Source organism: Chenopodium album, chromosome 15, assembly GCF_948465745.1.
Source record: "Chenopodium album chromosome 15, dcCheAlbu1.1, whole genome shotgun sequence".
Taxonomy (NCBI): Eukaryota; Viridiplantae; Streptophyta; class Magnoliopsida; order Caryophyllales; family Amaranthaceae; genus Chenopodium; species Chenopodium album.
Genome location: NC_137848.1, coordinates 50,144,166 through 50,171,226, shown reverse-complemented (window position 1 = coordinate 50,171,226; position 27,061 = coordinate 50,144,166). Strand labels below are relative to the sequence as shown.

At 34.1% G+C, this 27,061-nt stretch overlaps 1 protein-coding gene and 1 long non-coding RNA gene across 2 annotated transcripts; both read right to left on the bottom strand.

The window, feature by feature from the left end:
- Positions 1–7,853: 7,853 nt before the first annotated feature.
- Positions 7,854–13,268, bottom strand: LOC145582482 (uncharacterized). Its single transcript, XR_014099886.1, has 2 exons — positions 13,129–13,268; positions 7,854–8,235 (listed from the first exon to the last, which is right to left on the bottom strand). It is a non-coding gene; the product is annotated as an uncharacterized LOC145582482 (long non-coding RNA).
- A 2,465-nt stretch (positions 13,269–15,733) lies between these two features.
- On the bottom strand, positions 15,734–23,730 carry LOC145583282 (transcription factor TGA2.3-like). The gene is made up of 11 exons (XM_081640496.1): positions 22,968–23,730; positions 20,463–20,563; positions 19,553–19,626; positions 19,319–19,462; positions 19,045–19,122; positions 18,887–18,946; positions 18,600–18,677; positions 18,447–18,498; positions 18,024–18,295; positions 17,120–17,368; positions 15,734–16,265 (listed from the first exon to the last, which is right to left on the bottom strand). Exons 1-11 carry the CDS (start codon positions 23,063–23,065, stop codon positions 16,119–16,121), a joined length of 1,353 nt encoding a protein of 450 aa, XP_081496622.1. The 5' UTR covers positions 23,066–23,730; the 3' UTR covers positions 15,734–16,118.
- Between the last annotated feature and the right edge of the window lie 3,331 nt (positions 23,731–27,061).

The following is a 27,061-nucleotide window of genomic DNA, read 5'->3' as shown; positions in this document are numbered from 1 at the left end:
CTCCGTTTTCCCCATACCCACGTTCTGTTGAAGATGCATTTGCTAATGCATCTCAAGACTTCATTTCTACTTCCACGACCAATAATATGATTTCGATCTTACAGGGCATAAACAAACCAATCAAGACGATCCACACTTTTTTTTTTTTTTAATTTTATTTTTTATTATCGTTAGAATCCAAAATATCCACAGAACATGCCCCTTATTACAATGTTAACTTTGTTAGTATTGTCAAGTTGTTTGGTTACACAAATACAGCTCCCATGATATGTAAAGTTCAAGGAATAAATCCCATTTTCATGTCAGAAGGAAAATTGAAAGACACACACATTAAAAGCTTTGTGGTAAGGTGGAAGGTACAAGCTAAGATATCATGTGGATATAAGGTGGTTAGTGCTACAAAACGTCCCACTAATTTAAGTACAAATTTGACAACTTTAATTGAGATTTGCACTTTCCTTGAACCAAGAATAATCAATGCTCAGAATTTATCTTTAAGTTGTTATTAATGCATGGTTTATCCACTCTGTTTATCACATTACTTTGTCTTCCAAGTGCAATCACCCTCTTAAGAAATCTTTATAAATAAAAATCTATAAATAAAATAAAAAATGATTTTTTTTTTTTTTTTTTTTTTTGAAAAAAAATGGAGTACTGTAATAATGTGGGCCATAATTTGATGGTGGAGGTCTACCTAAGGCCTTAGCATACGTTGTGGGCCACTTTTTTGGTGTCCATGATTCAACGGCTACTACCAATTCTGTTAAGGTATCTCAACCGTCATTAATCTCACCTTAATTACTCGACCATATCCAAATTTGTAAGATACCCGAAATTAGATGATCTGAAACTGACTCAAACTCAAATTATAATCGAAAAGAGGATGACTTGAATCGAATTGAGTCTACAACAATTATCAATAGACCTGAAATTTACTCAACTCGATTCAGCTCATACTCAACCTGAAAGTATCCACGGCCAATATGTCATATTTTGTCACACTCATCTAACCAAATCTTAAATATAAAAGAAAAAAAGAAATTTATGTGAGAAAAAAACAGAGAGAAAGACTATACTTTAACTTTTGGGTTTGTTGATAGATTAGATCACTTCTTAGGGCCGCAAAAACAGCAAAGATAGCAACCCCAATTCTTGCCCACTTTTGGCATTTGCATATGTGACCATGTAATTAATATGAGCATATATATTGTGATATTGATGTGGGATTTCCTCTTGTTTGTCACAAAATATCTTATACAATGTTGTCTTAAACAAAAAAATGATTGAAACTAAATAAAATTGTATGGAAAATTTGTAAATTACAGCTATTTAAAGTTCGTATTTTACAAATTACAGCTATTTAAAAAAAATTGCAAATTGCAGCCCAAAAGTTCGTATAAATTGTAAATTGCAACCCGATTCAACTATTTCATCGATTTACATGTCGAAAAATCTTCAATTAAAGTTTTAGGGGCCATTTTAGCCCTTAAGGATTCGAATTGAGCTCGGAATTAGCAAAAAAAAAACGCAAGTGCCTCGTTTTGTGTAACAAAAATGTATCGATTTGTGGAAAATTGTAAAAACGAGGCACTTGCGTTATTTTTCCACAAATCGATACATTTTTTTACACAAAACGAGGCACTTGCGTTATTTTTTTGCTAATTCCGAGCTCAATTCGGGCCCTTAAGAGCTAAAATGGCCCCTAACACCTCAATCAAAGATTTTTCGACTTGTAAACCGATGAAAAAGTTGAATCGGGCTGCAATTTATAATTTATACGAACTTTTAGGCTATAATTTACAATTTCTTTTAAATGGCTTCAATTTACAAAATACAAACTTTAAATGGCTGTAATTTGCAAATTTTTCAAATTGTGATACATTTCGAACGCATAACAAGTTATGATATGCACCTAAGTGACGAGCATAAAATTGTGACGTTATGATTTTTACTTTAGTAATAAATAACTAAATACACAATTCTAAACGTCATTAAAATGATAAAAAGTTGACACAAATTCAATAGCAACTCTAATCATATAAAATTGACACAAATTCAACAGTATTTTGTTAAGTAACACGATATAAAATCAAATAATCGTAATTTTAACCGTGATCAGTGTCACAGCTTGATTGGAAAGACAAGATAAATGAAATTAAAAAAAATAAAATTAGTTGAGGCTATTTACATAGTTATCGTCTTTTAGGGTGGTAGTGTGGTACGGAGTAAGGCTTTGTTTAGTTCACCTTATTTTTACTTATTTCAGAAAAAATAAGTTCAGATCAGATCAGATCATTGTTTTATGTGCAGTTTTTTGTCGCAAAATATCTTTAATTTCGTAATAAAAAAATTATGAAAATTACATATTAATGAAATACACATTATTGCGAATCTAACAACACCCCACTTGATATATTTTTTCCGTATACATTATCGTATATTGAAGGTCAAAGTTTAGTCAAATTTAACATTCAGATCAGATTAGATCGGATCAGATCAGATAAGTTCAGATAAGCAAAAATAAGGTAAGCCAAAAAGGCCTAAGTTGTTAGGAAAATAAAACCTTACATCACGCATAATTCACTTTGGTAAATTGCGGAAATTGAAAAGCAACTTTTACGAAATTGGTTTATTATTATCATGAACCAAAATGTCAATCTTCAAACACGTTACCTAACGAATGAAATTATGACTTCGTATTAGCATATTTCTCGATAAGACAAAACATCAAATTCGTTAATCACCCTCACTAATCACTTGGCTTATCATCAATCAATCAAAGAGCTAATCTAATCTTATAATTCATTTTTTATTTTTTATTATGAAATAAGCTACTCTTGTAATTCGAACACTCGAAAAAGTAATCATTTAATTTTAAAATTTGGTATGTACTTGTATTTAAAAATACTCATCATACTCCCTTTATTTTTAAATACAAATGACTGGTCTTTAAAAAAAAAAGATCTTGTTAACGAACGCCCTGGGGCGTTGGATAAACATTTAAAATATTACTTAAAATAGTATTAATTTGGGAAAACATGACAAAATCACGCGTCGATTAGTGTAATTAATGTTACTTTTAGCTAGCTTATCTAACGCCCCCGGGACGTTCATTAGCTTTTGCCTAAAAATAATAGTATGAATTATATAACACTTAAAACACAAACAGTTTTTATCGAAAATGGAAGTCAAAGTCATATAGTTTAAATAAAACAACCAGTCAAACAGATTATTAATACGAATCAGAGAAAGAACAGGATTGTAATACGAAACAGATCAACTACTTTTAATATGCAAACACTAACTATACTATAATACTCCAAAGTAGAGGGGAAAAAACTACTTAATTCAATGAGAAAGTAGAATGGTTAAATATAGACTACTTGTGTAAAACAATCACAATAAAAAACACAAATAAACAAGAATCTTCAAGTAACAAGTAACAAATAACAATGACCTAAATCAAGGAGACAAATAAAACAATACAACAAATCATAATTTGTGATGAGAAAGTAAGAAAACTAAAAAGTTGTAAAAAGATAATGAAAATATGTTTGATTAATTAAAAAAAGAAAAGAAAGAAGAAAAGGCAGAGAGAAACGATAACAATAACATGGGACAAGTGCACATGTGAGTGTGAGAGGGAAGGCAAAGGTTAAGCACATGGGGTTGCGTACTGAGAGAGACAAAGCGTGCGCACACTCTTCTTGGCTCCGTTTGGCCCCATTTTTTTTTTCTTCATACAGTATTCTACATAACCAAGCATAATTAGACCCGGAGCAAAGCAGATTTTAGCGCAACAAAATAGATATCAACGGATTTCAACAGAACAGAGTAGAATAAATTTAGCAGATTTTAAATTAGGTTCAGGTCGGATTAAATCAGGTTTCGGGTTAAATTAGGATTAGGTTATGTCGGGTCAATCTAGCCTCAGATCAAGTTTAGGTTCAGGTCGGGTCAATTTCAGTATAGATTATTCCGAGTCGTTATCCTTTTCGGGTATAGGTCGGGTTCGATTCTAGTCAAATTCAGATTGGGTTCAATTTCAGGTTTGGGTTGTGTTGAGTCGGGTTTGGGCGGGTTAATAGATGGTACATTCAGGTTCGGGTTAGGGTTGGGTTAGATAATTACTTGGTCGGATAATCTTAAAGTTAGATCATTCTTGGTTTTGGTTCAAGTTCAATGCGAATAAATATCGATGTGGTGAAGCTGAACCTATATAATTACGTCTTTTATAATTTGATCAAACATTATCAAGATTTTATTGAGGCTATATGCAAAGTAATAGAGAACAAAAGGTATATAAGCTGAACAAATTGCACTAATATTTTGTTAAGGATTGAGGGTTTACAGAACTGTACCAACTGAACGAAAGGTGTATAAAATTTTATTAAACCTTTCATGACTCGGGTCAATAACAGATTGTGTTGGGTTAAAATCATTTTCAAGTTCTAATCGGGTTGGGTACTAATTCGGGTTCGGATTGTTGTCGGGTCAGATTAAATCGGTTGACGGTTACTATCAGATCAAGTGTAGGTTCGGGTTTGGGTTATAAAGTATTGGATCAAATCGGTTGTCGGTTAACATCAGGTCAATTCAGGTCGGGTTACATGTCACTAGTTTCACCCCATTGTTCGGGTACAGATCAGGTTCAGATCATTGTCGGTTTAGGTCGGATTCTCAAATCGGATCAATTTTTAACAGCTCTAGTTGTTATAGTGACAAAAAATAAGGATTACGATGATTATTAAATAAGGTTGTTATTGTGACAAAAAATAAGGATTACTCATTTACTCATATAAATAAATAAAGTTTTTACGGAGTAATAAATTAATGTTACTTGTAAAATGAATTGGGTTAGAGTGTTGTTACTTCTTATAATTATAAACCATATAATAGGGATTTTGGGGTCCAAAACAAACACATACGGAGCACTTTATTCAACTACTCCTATTATTTGGAAATGACAAAAGTCTCTTTTAGTCCCTCCCAAAAATATTGTTTCCTATGACGAAAAGTTCATCATTTAATATATAATACTCCCACCGTTTCCTTTTAATAGTTTTTTATTGATATTTTTTACGGGAATTAATAAACACAAATAAGAATAGTAAAAGTACATTGAAAAAGTAAATTGGATATGCAAAAAAATTAGAGAGAGAAAGTAATAAAAGTACGTGGGAAAACAAAATTTACATAGAAAAGTTAAATTTACACAAATATTGTTGCAAATTGTAGAAAATTTTAGTAAAAATTTAATATTTATAGTTATTGGAAAAAATAAATGGAGTGAATATTTTGGGATTAAAATTTACCCATAAGGGATTAAGGGACTATTATTTGGGGACGGAGGGAGTATATGATCTGAACTACCCTTTTTGTTCTAAAAACTCTAAACTACTCAAATTATGTAATCTCCCTCGTATAATTCACAAAAACCAAGAAAATGATTGGAAGTAGTGGATTATTATACTCCAAAAGATTAAATTAATGAATAAATAAAGTACGTAATACAAGATTTAGAATGTTATATTGTAGTGTACAACAATGAAATTTTATAAGTGGGGAAACACTGGAGTAGAAAAAGTGACAAATAATGTAGGCTACTCATTTCGTGTTTTAATAAGTATTACACTTATTAAATTCGGTTGTATTTTTATAAGTGTTACACTTTTTTTTAGGCAAAACACTACATTTAAATATTATATCTCTCTCCTCTCATGACCCCCACCTAATCTCACTACTACTTTTTTATTATATCTTTTCTCTCACATTTATAACTTTTCAATAAATTATTAACCTCACTATCTCACTTTTATAATTTTTTAATACTCCAACCACCCCACATACCTCTTATTTTATTCAAGTCTAAAATTATGTGCCGGTCAAACTATAACACTTATTAAAACACGGAGGGAGTATTAATTATAGGGTAATGATATATATAGCCCTAGCCCGTTTATCATTTTCCTTAATTATAACAATCTTTGTGAAATGGCTTAATAAAAAGAAATGTGTGATTTTCTTTGGAAACGAGGTAGTATTAATAAAAGAAAGAATGATGGTAAGAGATGTCCAGTTCTTAATTGCAGCAGCAATATAGAAGCATAGATGCCAATTCCATCATAAGCATAAAGTATGTTTCTCAAAATATAAGAAGTAATCCATGTTATCTGTTTTTCTACATTAAACGAATTAAAAATAAATAAAAAAGCGAATAATTAAAATTCAGGCTTACAGCTCGACATGTCACGGGACATTCAGCCCCCCTAAGATATACGAGTAGTACAAAGTACTTCCTAATTTGCATATAGGTTAAATCGATCATTAGAAGAAGAAGTGTTAGACCAAATAAAACTTAAATAAAATTAGTAATGGTATTTAGGTTTAGGAACAGAGAGAGTACAACTTTTAACAAAAACTGAAACGATGCACATAACGATTGATTCCAAACAGGAGTTGTTTTCCTCGCGCTAGACATAGCTAAGCTCAAAGCTTCCACGAAGCTCACATTGACTTAAAATCTCTACAATCACAATTAGGGATGTACAAAAACTGGCCCGGACCTGAAAACCGGCCTGAACCGGACCTGTTGGGACCGGACCTGATCCGGACCTGTAGATTCAGGTCCAGTCCCGGTCCTTGAAATTCAATGATTCCGGGTTTCAGGTCCGGTCCGGGTAAAACCCGGAAATTTCAGGTCCGGACCTGAAACCGATAAAACTACTTTTTTTATTTAATAAGTCTAAATAGGTCCATAAACAAGTCCAAACAGGTCCATAACAGGTCCAAACAGGTCTAAACAGGTCCAAACAGGTCCATAATAGGTCCAAACAGGTCCATAACAAGTCAGAACTTTCATATTATTTAAAAAAAAAATCAAAAAAAATAATAATCAGGTCTATTCAGGTCCAAACCCGGACCGGACCTGATTTTTCAGGTCTGGACCGGAACCAGACCTGTTTATTCAGGTCCGGTCTTCGGTCCTTAAAAATCAAGGATTCAGGTCCCGGTCCATTCAGGTCCGGGTCAGGTCCGGTCCGGTTTTGGACCGGTGTACAGCCCTAATCACAATCATTGTGAATCTAGCTCAATTATCAGCTCACAAATGCTCATGTCCCCAACCCAGACGATTATTGTTCGTATGTTCAAAACTCACATGCTCAATTATTGATACTACGTTATACTTCCTCTGTTTTTTTATACTTACAACACACCTTTTATCACGTTTATTGATGAGGTGATTAAACTAGGTAAACGAATGAATTAAGCTATGAAATTTATACCGTAGAAACTTATCCCTTTCTTCTTATAGGTGTTAAAATTTGGTAAATTAATTTATCCGTTTACCTAGTCTAATATCTTCCTTAACATGCGTGTCAAAGGGGTGTATTGCAACTAAATAAAAACGGAGGAATTATATATTTTGTGCATACTACAAATCCATTTTCCCGTCAGCTATTTCCTTAACTCACTCGAAAACAAAAGCCCTGAAGTTTTCTTTGTTTTCAATCAAATTCAGGATAAAAGTAATAAAAGTTCCAAAAACAACCAAATTGTCTCTCACCTCTTTCAGTTTGGAACTTTCCAGTTCTTATGCAAAGAATTTACATTTGCCTACATAAAAACAATCTGCACTTTTTTTTATACTGACCGAGCTTCTACTCAAAGTTTTTTCATACATGTCAGTATCAATACATTAGCTTCCACTTCAATTATCACATGTCATCCAATAATTGGAACACTTTATAGCAGATAAATTTATTTCTAAGACACAAGAATATAATCTGAAGTATTACTCAAAAAAAGTGAATTGATTAATTAAAAAAAGTGGATTGCTTCAAGCATGAGGATCAAGAAAAATTAATCTATACAATCATCAAAAGTATTTACAAGAGTAATAAGAAAGCCAAAGTCAGTTGAAACTTGAAAGACAGACCGTCAGAAATTAAGGACTCAAGTTTAGGAATCTGGGATTATACTCACCAGAAAGGCAACAAGCAATAATTTTTTTGAACGTAAGCTGTTATGAAGAACAGAAAACTTTGTTTCATGCTCCTTTGTTTGCGCGGATGTATCTCATTTGTACCTTAAAATGCAGCAGATCCCCCCGACACATGGTGCTCTGGAGACAATTCTTCTGCAATAAGAAGTAGCTTAACGTTGAAGCTGAAATTAAGCTGACATAGAGCCTCTTTCCATGGAAGCTTCACGTTCCATACGACGCCTTTCTCTCTGCAATCAATCCAAAATCAACAACCAAAGTACAAGGAAAAGACAAGCTGATACCATATTCAGTGTTAAGCGATACTCCGTATATTCAAGGTTAACAATAACTTATATTGAATTTCTTTGTGACCCTAGAAAAGGGCATAAATGATCATTTCTACAGTCCTCAAACTTATAGGCACATCCCCTAAAATGGTCTATAAAAATGCTAGTGCAAAATCTACTACATTGCAAGGAGCACCAGCTTTTTTGCTCAAGTGAGAAACTTGTCTTGCTATGGTAAAAAACTAAAAATTGATTGCAATGAAATATAATGGAAAATGGAAAGCACCATCTGACCTTGATAATCAACACTAAATTACAGCTACTTGTCTAAAACAGATTCTCTAGTCATTCTCAAAATTTCAATTACAGAGCTTTTCTGTTATGGGTGCCAAAAATAGACAAAACACAGAAAGATTAAGAGAATCATCTTTCTTAAGAGTTTTCTCCCCTCTTCGCCACTGTACAAAGGGCAATTTATTTTAGAAAGGATTTATCACCCTGGAAGCCATGAAAGACAACTAATTACTATCTTATGTAGCGATTGGGTCACATCCTACCTTTATTTGGTTTACAAAGAAAATAAGAGATATTCAACATCGACAATTCAACAATGACATTATTGTAATGGCTATAAAGATAATACTTCACTGATTGTGAGATGTTAAATGTACGAAGTGATGCAATTCAGAGTCAAGGTCTAAGAGATGGACTAGATCTGCATCTGTACACAAAGAAAGCTAAAGAATAAAATATTTTGAAAGGACAAAGAGATGGATTCACCTCAAAAAATGCTAAAAAAAAAGCTTCAAAATAAGACTAATTCTCTCTCACACAAAGCACAAACACTAATCCAAGTTTACAAGAATTAAAGCCAAGTAAATTTTTTCAAATAGCTGAAAGTCATGAATCAAAGTTAGTCTAAATTTGAACTCACAAAGAGAATTGTAGAGATTAAATTGAACTCACAAAGAATATTAATCCAAAATCTTAAACTCAAAACAAACAACCAATTATACATTGAATTGGCCTCAATATATAAAAGGCTAAACTTGGAATAGTTCAAATTAATTAGGAAAGGACAAGTAAAAATTAAATTATTTTTAATCAATATTGTCCAAAAATTATATGCCTAGATAAGGAAAATATTCTAGAAAGTAACCCAGACATTTCAGCTTAGATAGGATTTTATCTTTAGGAAACTTCCTGAATTATACGCAACTTTGATAGGGTACACTATGCATGTCAAATCCTCAAAAGGAGGCTGGAACTTCAAGGAAGTTAGGCAAAGTTGTATCTCCATGAGTGCTAGCAGCCTGATCAAACTTACTGCAGTGAACTAGGATCTTGAGAAGGATAATCAATGAAACAACTCCTTAATCACAGAACAGGTCAATGTATAGTTATCCGAAACTGCAGATGTATTCCAAAAGCTAATTCGCATTTTATGTTCCCATAGGACTCCGGATTTTTAGGTTGTTCCAGTAGGTGTTGACATATTGGGTTAAGTCAGGAAAAGCGTGATTGTGTTGCTAGCTAGTATGCATCACATGTTTGATCTTGCATTCTATAGCTGTTACTTTGTTTCAAACACAAACAGCCCATATCTTTGATTTATATGCGATATATCCTATGCCTAGGGCCATATATGTGTTGTACCATTCCTTTTGTTATGCAGTTCCCTTTCTAACTTGTTCACAAATTGGCATTATCTCCTTAAACCTAATTATCCATCTAAAACCAATGACGTGAATATATGAAACTCAATATATTACCTTGAGTTGAAATATGGGAGTAAAGAGAAGCTAGTTATGTTACGGCTAATTATTATGTTATTATTATGTGCAAGTTCAAGACTTACACAGGTAGAGAGCGTTGATTTCTTTCAGTTTCTTTTGAGGTAAGTCATGATGATCTCCCTCCACACACCTTACATTTCACAAGTCCTTTTGAACCCCTTATAATGTTCTCTTATTTTGTAATATTACTGTTCATTTTATATGTCTTGCATTATATTACCTGTCGCTCTTAGGATTTAGGGGATTCAATATCCCTACACAAAGAGAGAAGCTTTATAAAGATTACTATAACAATAGAGGAATTAATGAAGATAAATAGGAAAACTTTTGCATGCTGCAATTGCACAAGTAATTTAAAAAGCTCAAGGCACACTAAGGTAATCAGGGGTCCGAAGCCTAGGGGTGTACAATACACGAGTAAGGTGCATTTCCCAATATTAAAGATGATCAGTGTAAAGAGAAGAGATAAGAGCAGCCAGTTTACTTCATCGAAAGTGCCTTGTCCCATGTCCAGGCCTAGATAAACACTTGGGCAGCAACGCCTAGTAGACAAGGTGGCCTCAAGCACACTTTTATAAACACTATTTTGCACCAAGCTTATGATGCGAGTTTGATATAAAAATAAAAATAAAAATAATTATAAAAGGAAACAAACTTTACTAAGGAACTTGTCTTCCTTTGTAAGGTCTGTCAAGTGCCCAAAACGTCCTGATACTCAACACTTCACTTGAAGTTTTAGACTACCATAGTTTCTCTAGATTTCATTGATTTATTACTTTTCTGCCCAGCAGCCCCAAAGCAAAGAAATGACAAAGGAAGAAAACGAAAAGCAAAGGTGATAAGGTTATGAGATTTTCTTTCTAATTTCACCAAGATGCTTCAACTCTACTTCCTACTCTCTTTGCGCGGTGTATGGTGTGTAAGAATGGGAATTGGGGACGATGGGAAATGTATTGGAAATTTCATGTTGAGAATTGATACAGATATTAACAATACCTTGTTTGGTATGTTGACAGGAATATGTCTGGTACCACACATAAGTAATATGACAACGGGCCGTGCGACGCTCTTGCCAGTCTGGCAGTAGTGGCGCTAATCTAGTGAAGAAAGCGCCTGTGAGAACATAGCAGCACTGGGTGTCTGATTAACGAAGGGAACTCTTGTCTATTAGCGACAAGAGCGTGGGTGTTATTGTGACGGCCAAGTGGGTTAAGGAAGGGAACAACTGCACAAGCAGGACAGAATCACTGAGTTTTTGGGGTGTCAACGAATTTAGGTGCTAAAATATATGCAAGACAGCAATATCAATAAAGGTCTAACAACAACACAAATATTAAATCAAGGCAGATTTGGGTTTGGGTAGGCAGTTTGAATCTCTTATTAATCTCTGATCCTTAGAGAGTTTTACATTGGAATCACATTGTTGATTCCCATTGAATTGAAAGCAATATAGTAATTTCTTCCATGGTCTAGAAAACTTAAAGAAAGGCCTAGAAAGCATTAAAGGAAAACACAAGGCAAGGAAGGCCAGATATGTACATAGAGCCACCATTACAGTAACAAAAAGGTGTTTCATAAACAAAGTTTCCCATAACAATAGAGCAATCAATATGATAAAAGAAGAAATTTACACATACTGTTGTGAGTTCTGCAAAACGAGACCATTAAAATAATTTAATAAAGCAGTTGATACTGTTGATAGGATTGTTATCAATCAATCAATCAATCAATCAAAGCCTTAATCCCAAAAGTGGGGTCGGCTAACATGAACCAAATTTGATTATTCCGTGTAGTCATCAACATAAATCTTTCTCCTCCATCCCTTACGATCCAAAACTTCATCCTCACGTAAATCCATGCACTTCATATCCTTCCTCACTCCTTCCAACCAAGTCATCTTTGGTCTCCCTCTTCCTCGTTTAATCCCTCCATGGTCCCACTCTTCCACTCTTCGCACCGGTGCACCCTCGGGTCTCCGTCTTACATGTCCAAACCAACGCAGACGATTTTCCCTTAATTTATCTACAATGCCCGCCACACCTACTTTCTTGCGAATAACCTCATTTCTGATTCTATCTCTTAAAGTGTTTCCACACATCCACCTTAACATGCGCATTTCCGTAACCTCCATCTTTTTAATATGCTCTTTCTTAGAAGCCCAACATTCTGTACCATAGAGCAACACTGGTCTTATGGCAGTCCTGTAGAATTTTCCCTTCAACTTTAAGGGAATGCTGCGGTCGCATAGCACTCCCGTGGCCGCTCTCCATTTAAGCCACCCTGACTTAATCCTGTGGGTCACGTCTTGATCAATGTCACCATTCTTCTGGATGATCGACCCTAGGTACTTAAAACATTCACTCATGGTCAAATCCTTTTCATCCAAACTCACCACTTCATTGCTTGTCCCCCTCTGAGTGCCAAAACGACATACCAAATATTCAGTCTTACTCCGACTTATCTTAAACCCTCTAGATTCCAACCTTTGCCTCCATTGCTCCAACTTGACATTAACCCCATCCTTAGTCTCATCCACCAAAACGATATCATCTGCGAACAGCATACACCATGGAACCTCATCTTGAATTGGTCTAGTTAATTCGTCTAGAACCGTTGCAAAAAGAAAAGGGCTTAATGCAGACCCTTGATGCAATCCGATTGTAATAGGGAAATCTTTTGTCAACCCTCCGCATGTCCTCACATTTGTTGACACATCCCGATACATATCCTTAACTAGGTCTACATACCTTCGTGGGATACCTTTCTTCAACATTGCCCACCAAAGTATCTCTCTTGGCACCTTGTCATATGCCTTCTCTAAATCAATAAAGACCATATGAAGATCTTTCTTCTTTACCCTATAAAACTCCATCATTTGTCTTATCAAATGGATTGCCTCCATAGTAGATCTCCCAGGCATAAAACCAAATTGGTTATCTGAAATGCTTGTGCATGCCCTCAACCTTTGTTGATAGGATTGTTATACGAAGCAAAAAGTTTCCCATGCTACACTTATCCAACAAAAGAGGTAAAGACAACTTATGATGCAAGATCATACCCTTCTTTCCCAATAAGGATGAAAGCACACATAATCATAGACAGGTGAGATTGATGACACCAAAACCACATTCAGGCCAGTAAACAAAAGAAGTGCTGCCATAGGCCGTGTCCTATGAGGCATTGGTCAAGATTAAGCTTTTATGCTGCAAGAATAGATATAATCACCATCAGGAGTTTATAAAATGAAAGCTGTAACAATTGCTAATAATGAGATGGCACCCAAAAGCACTTGAGAAAAAATATATACCATATATTTTAAAACAATATACAAGTGTTGTGCCACTGTGGTAAGTTATATTGGCTACTAGAACCCAAAGAGTGTTACAGTCTACAAAAAAGTGAGCATACATGACAAACAAAGCCTCGAGGTCATATAAAGATAAGTTATAAGTTATATGCACCATTAAACCTAGAAGGACTAAAACAAATTTGAAATACTCGGCATTAATACTGTAACGAACAGAAAATCCAGAGATATGACTCACAATGATATCTAGAACCACTGAACCAGAACATAACCAAAAATTTGGTATCATAATAGACAACAAATCCCTTTAATTCTTATATTTTAAAATTAGTTTCATTGATGACGAATTACATAATTATTGTTCTACTTACTTTATAATGTTAACCAAAGAAATGCACAAACAAATCCAGAAGACTAAAAATATCCTATACCCAATAAAAATAACCAAACATACTTTCCTCAAAAAAAAAAAAAAAACGACTACATTCCATCCAAGGTAGGATAGACAAGATGACTTCAATGCATCATCAGCCTTATAATAACCTAAACTACATGTTACTAACAATATGTTGCCAGGGTGAGATAGACAGTTAAGGCATTGCTAAAATTGCGAGGACGGTTTTAGGGTTAAAAGAAAGTTTAAAGCAGCATACACCATGAGCGTAATTGGTATAGGGTTTTTAAGAATTGAAATGGAATCAGTTAGCTGTTATGCATCACCTATTGTTTGGTATGGGAGGTAGGACATCACACTCTATTTACTAATAGTAACCATTACCACCCATATATCACCCTTCCCAATCCTACGGTAACATAACCGTTATTCTCAATCCCCAATAAAATACAAGGTAAACCTTTTCCTTACTAGAACCAAACCACTAATAATGGTATCAGACTAACTTTTAACATTATCCTTTCTCTTTCTTATTTGCTCCCATTCCATATCCTTTCTTAAATTCAGACCAACACAAACTCAATCATTCTAATTGTAATTATGTTCTTCGTGTGTAATAAAAACGCAACGATCAAGATGTTGCACATTTGGCTTTGGTTTCCTGCACTAAGGTTCATCACTCATCAATTTGCAATTGAATTTGAAATCATTACATACTCTGAGCACATAAATACACACCTTGCTAACCAAGCTCGCGGAAAAGGGTCCAATTACATAGTTCCGTCCTAACTCCTAACATTAAAGGTTATAAACTGAACAGTGCAATACATTAGCAACCAAAAATAACTCAATCTCAAATTAGGCTTGAAAAATCACAAAAGTTTCTTCTTGCTTAAGAATATCAATGTAAATGTAAATTGCACATAAAAAAATTCTAGCAATAACTAACATTTCATAAATTCAGTAACTATAACCAATAGATAAAGAAGAACCCTAAATTGAATATAACGGTAGAGAAAAACTAAACCCTAGATTGTGAAATTGATATTCATTGATTGAAAAGATGAAACAAAATGTTACCTGAGAAGCTGCTTCAATGGAGGAGAGAGAAAGCTGAGAAGCTGCTTCAATGGAGAGGGTGGCGCAGAGTAAAATTGGAAATCTCCGTTTGGAAAAGAAAAATTTATGTGGGAGGAAAATTAATGACATGTGTCAGATATAAAGAACACTTCCTCGGAGTTCCTCCTTCCGTACACGACTATACGTTCCTTATCAATGTTAAAAAAAAAAAAAAAAAAAAGTGTAATTCTCAATGGTCATCTTAAGTGTCGTTTTTTTGGAATGAAATTTTCTAAACTGAATCGAATTGAACAGAACTAAAATGATAACTGAATCATTTCTTGTCAGGCCTTCCGTCATATGCGATTGTAGTACCGTTCTCGGACACATTGCGTGGCTGACTTTCTATGCAAGTCCCTCTAGCTAAGGGCACTCACACTAGAGTCACTGGTAGCGTATGATCATCTCCTTTCCTCAAGAAACATAGAGGATCCATTTATAAAGTTTGAAGTGATATTTTTAGACTTAGACGGTGATGATGGTTAAGCAAAGCAATGCTAATGTCATGGCTGGTGTGCCCTTTCGACCCTCAACATGTTGCTTTTATTAAAAACACATTACTTAAGGGTAGACTTTCCGTCATGGCTGCATTTGGTAAAGATGGTAAGATTTAACATTGAATGCACAAGACGTGCTCGAGTCATACGAGCCTGATGATTTTTCTTCCTATGGCAGCCAACAGTCCCTACGCAATCAAATTATCATGACAATTGAGTTTAATAGCATCACTGAGATAAAAATGAGTGATTTAGTGTGAGTGAATACTTATTATTGATGCTTTTAATATAAACACAATAACATTGTTTAGATAGCTGCTTACTTGCTTAGTACAAGTAGTAACCATAACACCAAGAAGACTTGCCCTTTTCTTTATTGAGAAGTTAATTTCTTACTTAAGGGTTTTATAGTAATAGAAGGAAAAAAAATGACATCCTAAATACTACTAATACTAAGAGAAATTCTACACTGTAATGTGGTTACTTTCAATGGCACCACTGTCTATATACTACAAAAGAAACTTCCCTAAATACTATAACATCAACCTAACAATACCTTAAATTACATCAGCCAGAACAACAGTAATCATACAACACAGAAAGAAAACATGAAAATATGTTTTCATTGTCAGGGGCCAGGATCAAATTACGCTGCTGCCTCAAAAACTGCCAAGGGAACAAGGTAAGTCAGAAGACCCAATTACTTCAATTGATGCGATACATAAAGCTGCTCAATCACGCGGTCTAGCAAGCCACAACGAACTGAGCGCCCTAAGCCTTGAGAAATAGTCATGTATAGATAGAAGGGCACGTGCAGATTGTCGAGTTGTTAATATGTGGTGCATCTGTTGCAGCGTTTGTTGACGGAGATTATCAGCCTGCATGAAGCATCATTGTCCATGAACAGATCAAGACATTACGAGACTATAATTGAGACAGATCAGCAAGTGTTATATACTTCAAAGAAGTGTCGTGATATGAAAAAACAAATTTTTACAATTAAATGCAGCTAAGCCAGCAAGTGAGAAAGCCCAGAATGTAAATTTAGCAAGCACCTCATTCAGTCCAAAATGTCTTAACCTTCAAACAGGAGGACATGAATTGAATTTGAGCACTTAAAATTAAATGAAAACAGTGGAAACTCCTATCCATAAGTTAACCCCCCAAAAATCACACCTCAAAAAAATCTGGCATTTTCAAGACAACCCATACACTAAGTTACTCGGACTCGGGTACCCATGTCCGACACGGGTATGTGTCCAAGTGTCCGACTCGGCTATTTTGTGAAAAAATTCTGTGTCCAAGTGTCCGACTCGGCTATTTTGTGAAAAAATTCTATGATTTTGAACTAAAATGAAGTGTCCGAGTGTCATACCCATGTCCGAGGGTCGAGGGGTCCGACATGGGTTCTTGAGGTAAAACGAAGAGTCTCAGTAACATAGCCCATACATGATTATATTATCTCCTCAAGGATCTTTTCCATTTATAAAAAAAAAAAAAATAAAAAAATAAAAAAAATCCCAATAACATCTATATAGTACCAAACTGCCCGTAGTTACAAACTAGATCTGTCTGAAAACATGATACTGTCAATTCTCTACTGTCAATTCTCCAGTAAACAAACTGCAAGCGGGACATGCTATTATAAATCCCGAAGTATCAGAAACTTGTGAGTTAATATTCCACATACATCAACTAAGAAACATCTCAAACAAATTTGTCAAGAAAATACCTGGCGCAGGAATCCTTCAAGAGTTCCTAATTTCCCCATGGCCATGGCCATCTGACCCATATAGTTTGCCACATTGCCAGATGAACCAGAAGAGCCTGGTGTACCATTGGCTAATGTCTCAGATAGAGACTGCTGCAGCGCCTCCATTCCTTGTGACAAGGCTTCTTCGGCTTGTTGAGATGACTGCTGCAAGTTGTAGATGCCCACTAGCTGCTGCTCTGTCAAGGGCTCCAATTGATTCACCAGAAGCTGCATTTGAATGCAAATAAAGTTGGATATGCAGAAGGTACAACAACAAACCAACAATCATATATTGAAGCAAAAAATGCAATAGGAAACACCAGTTATTTACATATTTGGACTGTTAATTTGACTGCCAATGGTTTCTTGCATAACCAGAAAACTTTATATGGCCCAAAAATATTAACAAAACAAATCCAAAAAAGCAGGGCAACACAGAATTATATCAAAATTAGCCTGAACTAGACCCAATATCGGCTACTAGGTCTTCAAAAGGTAGATCTAACATGTAAAAAGGCCTGAAGGCTGTAGCCAACTAGGTGTTTCAGATTTTCATCACAGCTTTAAGGTAACCCAAACACAAGAAATCTCTTGAAAAATACTTGTGTTTTCGATTTTCCAGGTCCACACCACAGCAATTCCTAGACAAAAGCACGGGACAATGCTGTAAGCTGTAAATTATGATTACCACATCATGAAGGGTCCTCAGAAGGTCACCAGAGGCCAGCTAGAGACTTAGTAGGTAGATAAAAGATCACAAATAGCCAAAGGTGGGCTTTTATTTGGTCAATGCTTTAAGGCTCAATGTAGAGTTTGAGTATGTTTTCATGTTTCTGCTCAAATTTAAAAATGCAACAGATACAAAGGAAAGGATGGGCCTCACCTTCAAGAGTTCTGATGGGCGAAAGCCACCAATCCACATAAAGCAACGCTCTGCAGGAGTTTTCCACATTCCAGACAAGATGTGAAAGACATCAGCCTTTGCAGCAACACCTTTAAGCCTGAAAATATCATTGAAGTGTGTAGCTACATTGTCAACAACTGTATGCAGTTCAGTATCACTAGCATGTGAATTGACTGCAGTCCTCAGTTCATTTATCATTTTGTTTTGTTCTTCCAGCCATCGAGAGTACTCCGCATCGAAAGCCAAGGCACCTACAAGGTCACCAAACAAGAAATTATAACCAGTGACTAAAAGATCAACGTTTACTTGACGAGTAATATTAATCTTGGATTCTTGGTAAAAGTAAACAAGGAAGAGTAAACATGCACCACAAATAGACAACAGAGAAACAAAGGAAAATACCATTTCCACCTATTGTATGTGATTGATCACTAGCACTTGAAATGAAAATTCCCTACAATGCAAAAGATGAAGACCAGCAAGCATTAATTTTTTCATTAGTAATAGCATCTAACGAATAGATCAGAATAACAGCAGCAGCAGCAGGAAGAACACCTGCTGGCGGGCTCGTTGGAGCTCTTGCTCAAGCTGGGTCAACTTCAATCGGCTATTTTCCAGCTGTTGTACGTACGCCTGAAAAAATTGGAAGATCATTATCACCGCAAAACAAACACTACTGGATCATCCATATATATGTATCACAAATAAAGTATAGAAAGAAAAGTCTGTTAATCAAACACAAGTTCTAGAATTTTTATATAGTATGTAATCAATATGAATAAAATTGCACTGCCCAAAGGATCACCATAAGATACATTGCATAATAAATGACGATGACTAACCTTTTTCCGCAAGCGGCTTTTTCTAGCTGCTTCACGATTTTGAGCTAGCCGTCGCAGTGACTGAAAAATTACAGAGAGTAAGTGTTTGACTAGCAGGTTGTAAAATATTCCAAGCCACACAGCAAGAGTGCAACAGGAACTAAGTAATGCTGAATTACCTTTTGATCGAGAGCTTTTTCTTTGGATCTCTCACTGGAGTCAGAAGCTGTCTTATTGTTTGTTTGACCTGGTTCAAACTGCAAACATGTTTAGATTATTAATCTATTGAAAGCATCAGAGAAACAGCACAGTCCAAGAGAGAGAGAGAGAGAGGGGGGGGGGGGGGGGGGAGAGAGACTATTAATGAGAGACCAAAACTACACAATCTGCACCCTTCCTAAAAGAAGTGCACACATTAGCTGATCACAGAAAATAATTCTTTGAAAAAACTACCTGTAGATTCTTATCCTCAGTATCATCTGATGAAGAATCAGATCTAGGACTAGCATCAGCCATATTGGACTCTGCCCAATTTTCACGATGACCCCCGCTTACGGAAGCCAAGTTAGGTTGTGATTCTCTTTCCAACGACAATAGCTGAGATGTATTTTTAAGCACATGTCAGACTTTATAATGGGCAGGAAATATTCACAAGCTTAACATTCATAGTCAATGATGTAGAATTACCTTATTGAAAGATCCAAATGGTGGATCAGGGCCTACAGCCAGACTAGAAGACTTCAACGAACTGAATAGAGGATCTAAAACACAAGATCAATAACAAGTCAAGCTAAACTTTCTCCAGCATGTTCAAGTGAACCGCAGAAAATTACAAGACCAAGCCTGAACCCACTAGGTAAGAATAGGAATTTGCTTCTAAACACAAAAGATAAAAATTAAAAAGAAAGGACACAGAGAGCAGCACAATACATTTATTTGAGTTTTTAATTTAAGTAAATTCTCGTCAACATCCTGTTTTTTAATGTGTTAAACACCCATAGTCTCATACACAAGATCTAAATCAGCTCTAAAAGATAACCCTCCAATACAGGCATGAAAACCAAACTTTTCAACCTATTAAGATTGTGCTTCTCTATGCATTCAGTATATCTAAATGAAAACAGTAATTCTGCTATTTCTTCATAGGATTAAAGCTTATCCTACATTCCTAAAATATATCTTGAAAATTCTTAGTATGCTACTAAAAAGTGCAGCTTCATAATACAAGAATTGAGAATCAGTTTGTGAGTAGTCAGGCTTTCCAAATATAATTGTACGTCTCAAGAATTATTATAATTCCCAAACAGCCAGTCTTTTTTGCTGCAAAAGAACCTAGGAAATCAGCAATATATGATGACATTATAGCTGTTAATGATCCCAGTCCTCTCGAGAAATAATTGGGACTAAGCTCCTCAACAATATTTTTAAAGACGGCCCCAAACCTTCAAAACTTTATGTCTCACATTTTGTAGAGTGTATAGTTCTCATTGGCATCCCATAAAGCTTACTACAGTCAAAGACCTATGAAACAATGAACAATACTTAAAGTAGAAGAATTATAACACGTTAATAACAGTTATAATCTAGTAAGACTCACTCCTGAGATCGACAGCATCTTCAATACGAAAATCAAGTGATTGCTCAAAAGCACCAAGTTCAGAAATCCGAGATGAACTTGTGTTGTTATCCTCTGTTACACTGAGAAAATCAAATATCAGCATTAGAAGGCCTCATACAAAGGTATGAAAAAATTCAGGAAGAACAAAAATAATGAATTTTGGCATCAACCACAAAATTCACCAATTATTGAAAACACAAGAAGATGACTGCTTGCATGTATCAAACAATATCTATCATGATTTATAAGAAAGTTTTGATGTCCTCAAAGCAGGGAGGGGCATGGACAAGTAGCCCAAATGAGCTTTTCGGATGAAGTTTATGTGGATAGGACAAAATAGGGGTTCTTAGGATGAAGTTTATGTGGATTAGACATTTGCCTCAAACATATAAATAGGATGTATTGATAGTGCAACTTCAGAAAAATATCGGGATATAAAGATTCTGGTCATAAAGCAAATTTGCTATTATTCGCTTGCGAGTGATCTAATCCAAACCAGGATTCATCAATCCACAATATGATCCACATTCCGGATCATCACTTATACAAATTGGTATTAGGAGTGACTTTAGACAATTTAAGCCTGCGGACCATGTTCACAATGTCATATAAAGTGATATTGGGATAACATTTCCACATATGATCATCGTACATGCGACTCAAACAAAATAATTAATATCAGCAATCCAAAGAATTCAATAGTACATATATTTAATTAGTATATTTAAGAACTTATTGGGTCTAATAAACTCACATTTGAAGCGTATTGCAAACTCACATTTGAAGCTTAATGTACCTATAGCAATATCTTACATATCTGCTTTTCCAAAAGGCAATCGCCTAATTCTACCAAACACTTAACAAGGAATCAGCAAGTCAAACAAGCCAATACAACCAGATGTTCAAGTCAGCTCTCACATTCAGCTCCAGCTCTAACAACTCTTTTCCAAACCAGGTTTATAATATTTAGGAGTTAAGATAAGCTATATTTTCTGTCGTATGTTTGTATAGTTTCCAAGTAACAGAAACTTCCACATTCCGAGCAATAATATTGATATGTTGTCTATTGTCTACAGAACAGTATCTGACAATGTATAACATGCCCCCAACAATGGGGCATTCCCTCTCATAAAACTGAGCTCAGCTATAAAAAGTTGAATTAGGGAATGCCTCTGATGTTTCTTAAAAGTGGCAAGGGCTCATACTCCTGTCGGAGTGTAATCTATCTTACATGGGTACTTGTTGTAAACTAGAGACATGAGTATTCCCCCCCCCCCCCCCCCACCATCCATGTAACTCCCAAAAAACATATCATCAAATTTCAGAAACTTACTAAGTTGTAATCATGTTAAGAGGCGTAAACAAAAAGTGTCCTGCCCTAAACAAAGAAGTACTAGAACAGCATCTTCGCTACTCATTATGCTTAGGAGGGAAGCCAGAGGAAAATCTAGGATGCATACCCAGCTATGGTCCCGAAATTGATATAGCAAAATGTGGATATGCTCAAAAAATTTGAGCCATGTTTATTCATAGTCTTATACATGGCTGGAAGTGAACCCTTTTTTCTTGTGGCCAATATGGCCATAAAAGGAATTTAAGCTAATGATTCCACCATCTCTAGGAAAATATTCACTTCTATATTGCACAACATCCACTCATAAATCATAATAACATGATACTTCAGATAGTGATAGGCCAAGCTATTTCCCCCAAGAACTAGTAGCCGTGTTCTTGCTCATTTGAGAGCTCAGAGAAACAGAAACTTAAGTAGTGGCAGAGAATGCTTCTTGGCTCTTATTCAAATAAAGTTCCCAGGGTTACGACGTACAGCAAAATCTGGATCGATAAGAATCTCTACTCAAGAAACAGCCACATATTTCTTAATCAGTACTCACTACTCAGCTATCTACAGATTTTTTTACAAAAAAAGACTCAGCTGAGCATCAAGTCATTACAATCATACTTAATCCAAACCCATATAGTACCACCATTCTTCAAAAGCAGCAGATTCCCTACCCACCACCCTCTATGATAATTGCTAAGAATATTCTTCAACGAACTTTCCTCCTTAAAACATGTAACTCAACACTATACTGAGATTAATTGTTTCTATGGGAAAAAACACAAACTCAACACATAAAATTATAATCTAAATGTTGTTACTCCAACTCTATATTTTACAGAAGCAACCACGCCCCACGCGACAATCCAACATGTGTATGGACACTTCAACGCTTTAATAGCCGAGTTGGAGACTTGAACACATACCCTTTCTAACACGAGTTCTCGACTTTGAGTAACATAAGAGCCTAACACGTTGAATACATTACAATAGTACACAATTATAACTTTTCAACAACAAACAGAACAATTTACACAGGTCTGGCGGTCTGCTACATAGTACATACTACAAGTATTGCTATGGAGAATTAAGAAAAGCTGGAAAAGTGACAAAATTGGTAAAGGAAAAAGGAGAAAGCTTACATGGAATTAGAGATAGGGATAGTAGGAATAAAGCTAGGCATCCCTGATGTTAAGCTTGCACCATTTTTTGCTCCAAAATTCACTTTTCTGCTACCCATATAACTTTCATAATCACCTCAATTTCTCCCAACCAAGAGCTGGAAAATTATAAATCCTTGAAAATCCCAACTCAATTTTAATTCACTTTAAATCAAAAGAAACACCCTTTTTGACTCCGAAAACCAAAAAAAATCTTTCAATAACCAAATATTGACAACAACTCAAAACCTTCAAAACCCAGATAGAAAACCCAAATATATTACAACAAACTAAAAGCTTCACAAAAAAATATTCCAGAAAACCCAGAAAAATTGTAGAAGATGAAATTTTTTAATGATACAACAACGGGAAAAAAAAAATTAAATTAATCCTACAATTTTACAAATGATAACAATAAACTGGGTATGTACCTAAAACCCTGATTATACAACAAGCAACCTTTATGCAAAAATTGAATTCCCAGAAACCATCAAATTTGACAAAAAAAAGTCAACAGCAGTTATATTTGAGACCTCAAAAAAGAATATGGAGATTACCCAGAAGCTTACTTTGACAGAAATTTAAATAAAAAGGACCCTGAATTAATAATAGTATAAATAAAACATACAAATTTTTTTTCAAAAGATCCAAAATTTTGATCACTTTGACTTGGTGGGTATCTTTTTATTGTTGTTGTTGTTTTGTATTTTTTTTTTAATTTTCGGGGTGGGAGACTTCGGGTGAAATTCAACAAGACCCACCTCAAATTTTGGACCTTCTTAAAGAATTAGAGAGCAAATAAATGAATAATGATGAGAGAGAAAGAGAGAGATCATTCTCCTTAAAAACGTCCTTTTCTTTCTGATTAACTAGGCTTATGGCCCGTGCAATGCACGGGTTATTCATATAAAATTGTATTGAGAGATAAGTGAGGAAATATCAGTAAATCATTATAGGGTATAATATATAATCGGAAACATGATTTACAAATAATTAAAATTTTGGAACTTTAATCGAAAAAGAGGCTTAAATAGAAGGTGGGAGGGCTAAAATTAAAGAGAGAATAGGAAAAGGTTGAATTAAAGGGGAGAGATGAAGTGTGTATGAAATAATTAAAAAAAAAATGGTGTAACAAAAAATTAATAATGTAAGATGACATGTGGCACTATGGTTAGAGAAGTGTAATAACATGGATGAGGACATGTGTCTTTCTTAGTTTTTTGGTTATAGTTTTTAAATACTAAGTATAGATTTTTCCCATTTTTCAAAGTCGCCAATTTTAAATTCTTGATTGTACTAGCAGTAGCATAACTAGCATCCAATATAGTTTTTTTTTTTTTTCAATTATATATAACACTCTTAACCAATTCCATTATACTAAAATCCAAACTTAATTAAAAATATTCCTTCAAAAAATAACTTAATTAAAAATAATATTCATTCAAAGTAATACCTTAATTAAAAATATTATTCTCATCATTTCTAAACAATTGAGACAAGTTGCTCACTAAACATATAATGACAATTGAGACAAAAAACAAAATTGCTTCTAACATTATTTACATACAAAGTACTGACTTTGACTTAAAAAAATAGCACTTTGTACTTAGTAGAGGTAATTAGGGATGGGTCGGATTCGGATGATGATACATCCAATCCATCATCAAATCCATCACCCGACCAATCAATCCACCCGTTCTCATTTGACTCCAAATATATGATATATATATATATATATATATATATATATATATATATATATATCATATATTTGGAGTCAAATGAGAAGTTCCTTAAAATGAAAGGATTTTATGTGCATAATCTTTGTACTGTTTGTGCATATTTTTTGAACTGGATGTGCAATTTTTTTTTTTTTTTTTTTAATGATTTTTAATGTGCATATTATTTATGCATAATGTGTATTGAGTTTCATTTTTCCAGAAACTTAGAAGTTGCCGGTCGAATATTTATGCATAACGTATTGAATGTGCATAGTTATTGAGTCAAGTATGCAAATCATCAGTGCTAAAGCTGCATATTTTTTTAATTAAATGTGCATATTGTTGAATCTTCTCCAAATGAGCTAAGTATGTCTATTTAAAATTTATACTTTGGGCGATTGATTGATGACTTTTACAATCCATCGTTGTTAAGTTATAAGATGGATCATTCATAGGGTAAGAAATCCTTATACATTGCGAATAGTATACATAAAATATTTGACGCTATGATTTGGAAATGCAATTTGATATAAAACGCTTGTGAGTATTGAAGTCTAGAGATACCTAACATCGAATTCGTTGTTTGCAAGTCATTCACGGCCACTAGTACTTTATCATCTTTGATTAATAATTTAAAGCAAGAACTTTGAACAAGCTTCAATGGAGAAGACAGAATTAATCGTGTAAAACAGGAAAAATAGTGGGGAAAATAGATGAAAATTGAATATGCATAATTTGTGAGTTAAATGTGCAAATATTAATACTAAAGATGCATTTCGCATAGGTGCAATATGAATCGTTGGATTTTATTTGGACCCTCAAGATTCCTTCTCATTGTAAGATCATTCTCATTGGATCACAACCCTATATATATATATATATATATATATATATATATATATATATATATATATATATATATATATATATATATATATATATATATATATATATATAATCTTTCTTAATAATATAATATCCATTTGCAAAGTTTCGGAAGTAACATATGCTTTTAAGTTAGTAAAAAGGAGCAAGTACATTAAGATGTATCAAAGTTTTAATTAATTAATCACTTTTTCAAATCTTTATCTTAATTATGAAAGTGCAAAATTTTATTTATATATTTTATTTCACCCGAATTATCACTCGATCCACCCGATTCATCCATGGATGATGGATGTGGATGAAGGTAAATTAGGTGGACGAATGGATCATTAGTGGATGGAGGCGAATGAAGCATCACCCGACCCACCTCTGATCCATTGTCATCTGATACTTAGTTAAAGCTCTGTGCTATTACGAAATTATATAGCCAAGTACAACATTAATTTAGCAATTATATAATTAAAAAGAATCACATTTATAAACTATAAACAAAATAAGTTAATTTTTTTTTCTACATATACTTATATAAAATCAAATTTTTAAATAGGAGTGAGTAGTAGGTTTTTTTTATTATAATTTAGAAGTAAGGTGAGGAAAATAATAATAATAATAATAATAATAATAATAATAATAATAATAATAGCAACAACATGTTAATAATAATATATTAACATGAGAATACTATAGAAATTTTGGATAATAATAGTATCCTAATAAACTACTTATTTTCGCTTTTTTTTTGTTTTTTTGTTTTTTTTTTACACCATTTATGCTCATTTTTATAACAAAAATTACTTGATATAAAATATATACATATAAAAATATTCTATTTAAATGTGTATGTAAAAAACTAAAAACATATATAATCGTCAAAATGGAAGGAGAATATTATAGGCTATGGCTTTGTTTGGTAAAGCTAGCGGTAATGGGTAGTTGTTAAGGTAGCGATTAACTGACAAAGTAACGGTCGATACTATGGGTATTTGGCAAAAGTAACGGTTGCATTACTAAAATATATTAATAATAATATAAATTATTAAAAAAAGGTAACCAAAAATGAACAACTGCTACCCGCTACTCTTAAACGCTACTATTTTTAACATTTGAGAAAAGCTACCTAAATGCTACCTCTACCGCTAATTGGTACTCACACTGCTACCTTGCCAAACACTTTTTTTTTTTTTTCTAGTAGTGTTTTGACAGGTCAAAATGCTAATCGCTACCTCAAACGCTACCAGCAAACGTTACCAAAAAAAAAAAAAACACAAAATGTAAGGAAAATTTTCAATCAGTTGATGACATTTGTCATCGCTATTTTCGCTTTTAGTATTAAGTTATTGATCTAATAAGTTCAGTTTGAGAAAATAAATTCTGATAGAGGTTACTAAATTCAAATTACAACGTAAATGAGTTTTTTCTCATCTCTTCCTCGGCCTCCCAAGTAGCCTCTTCGTACTCTTGGTTCGACCA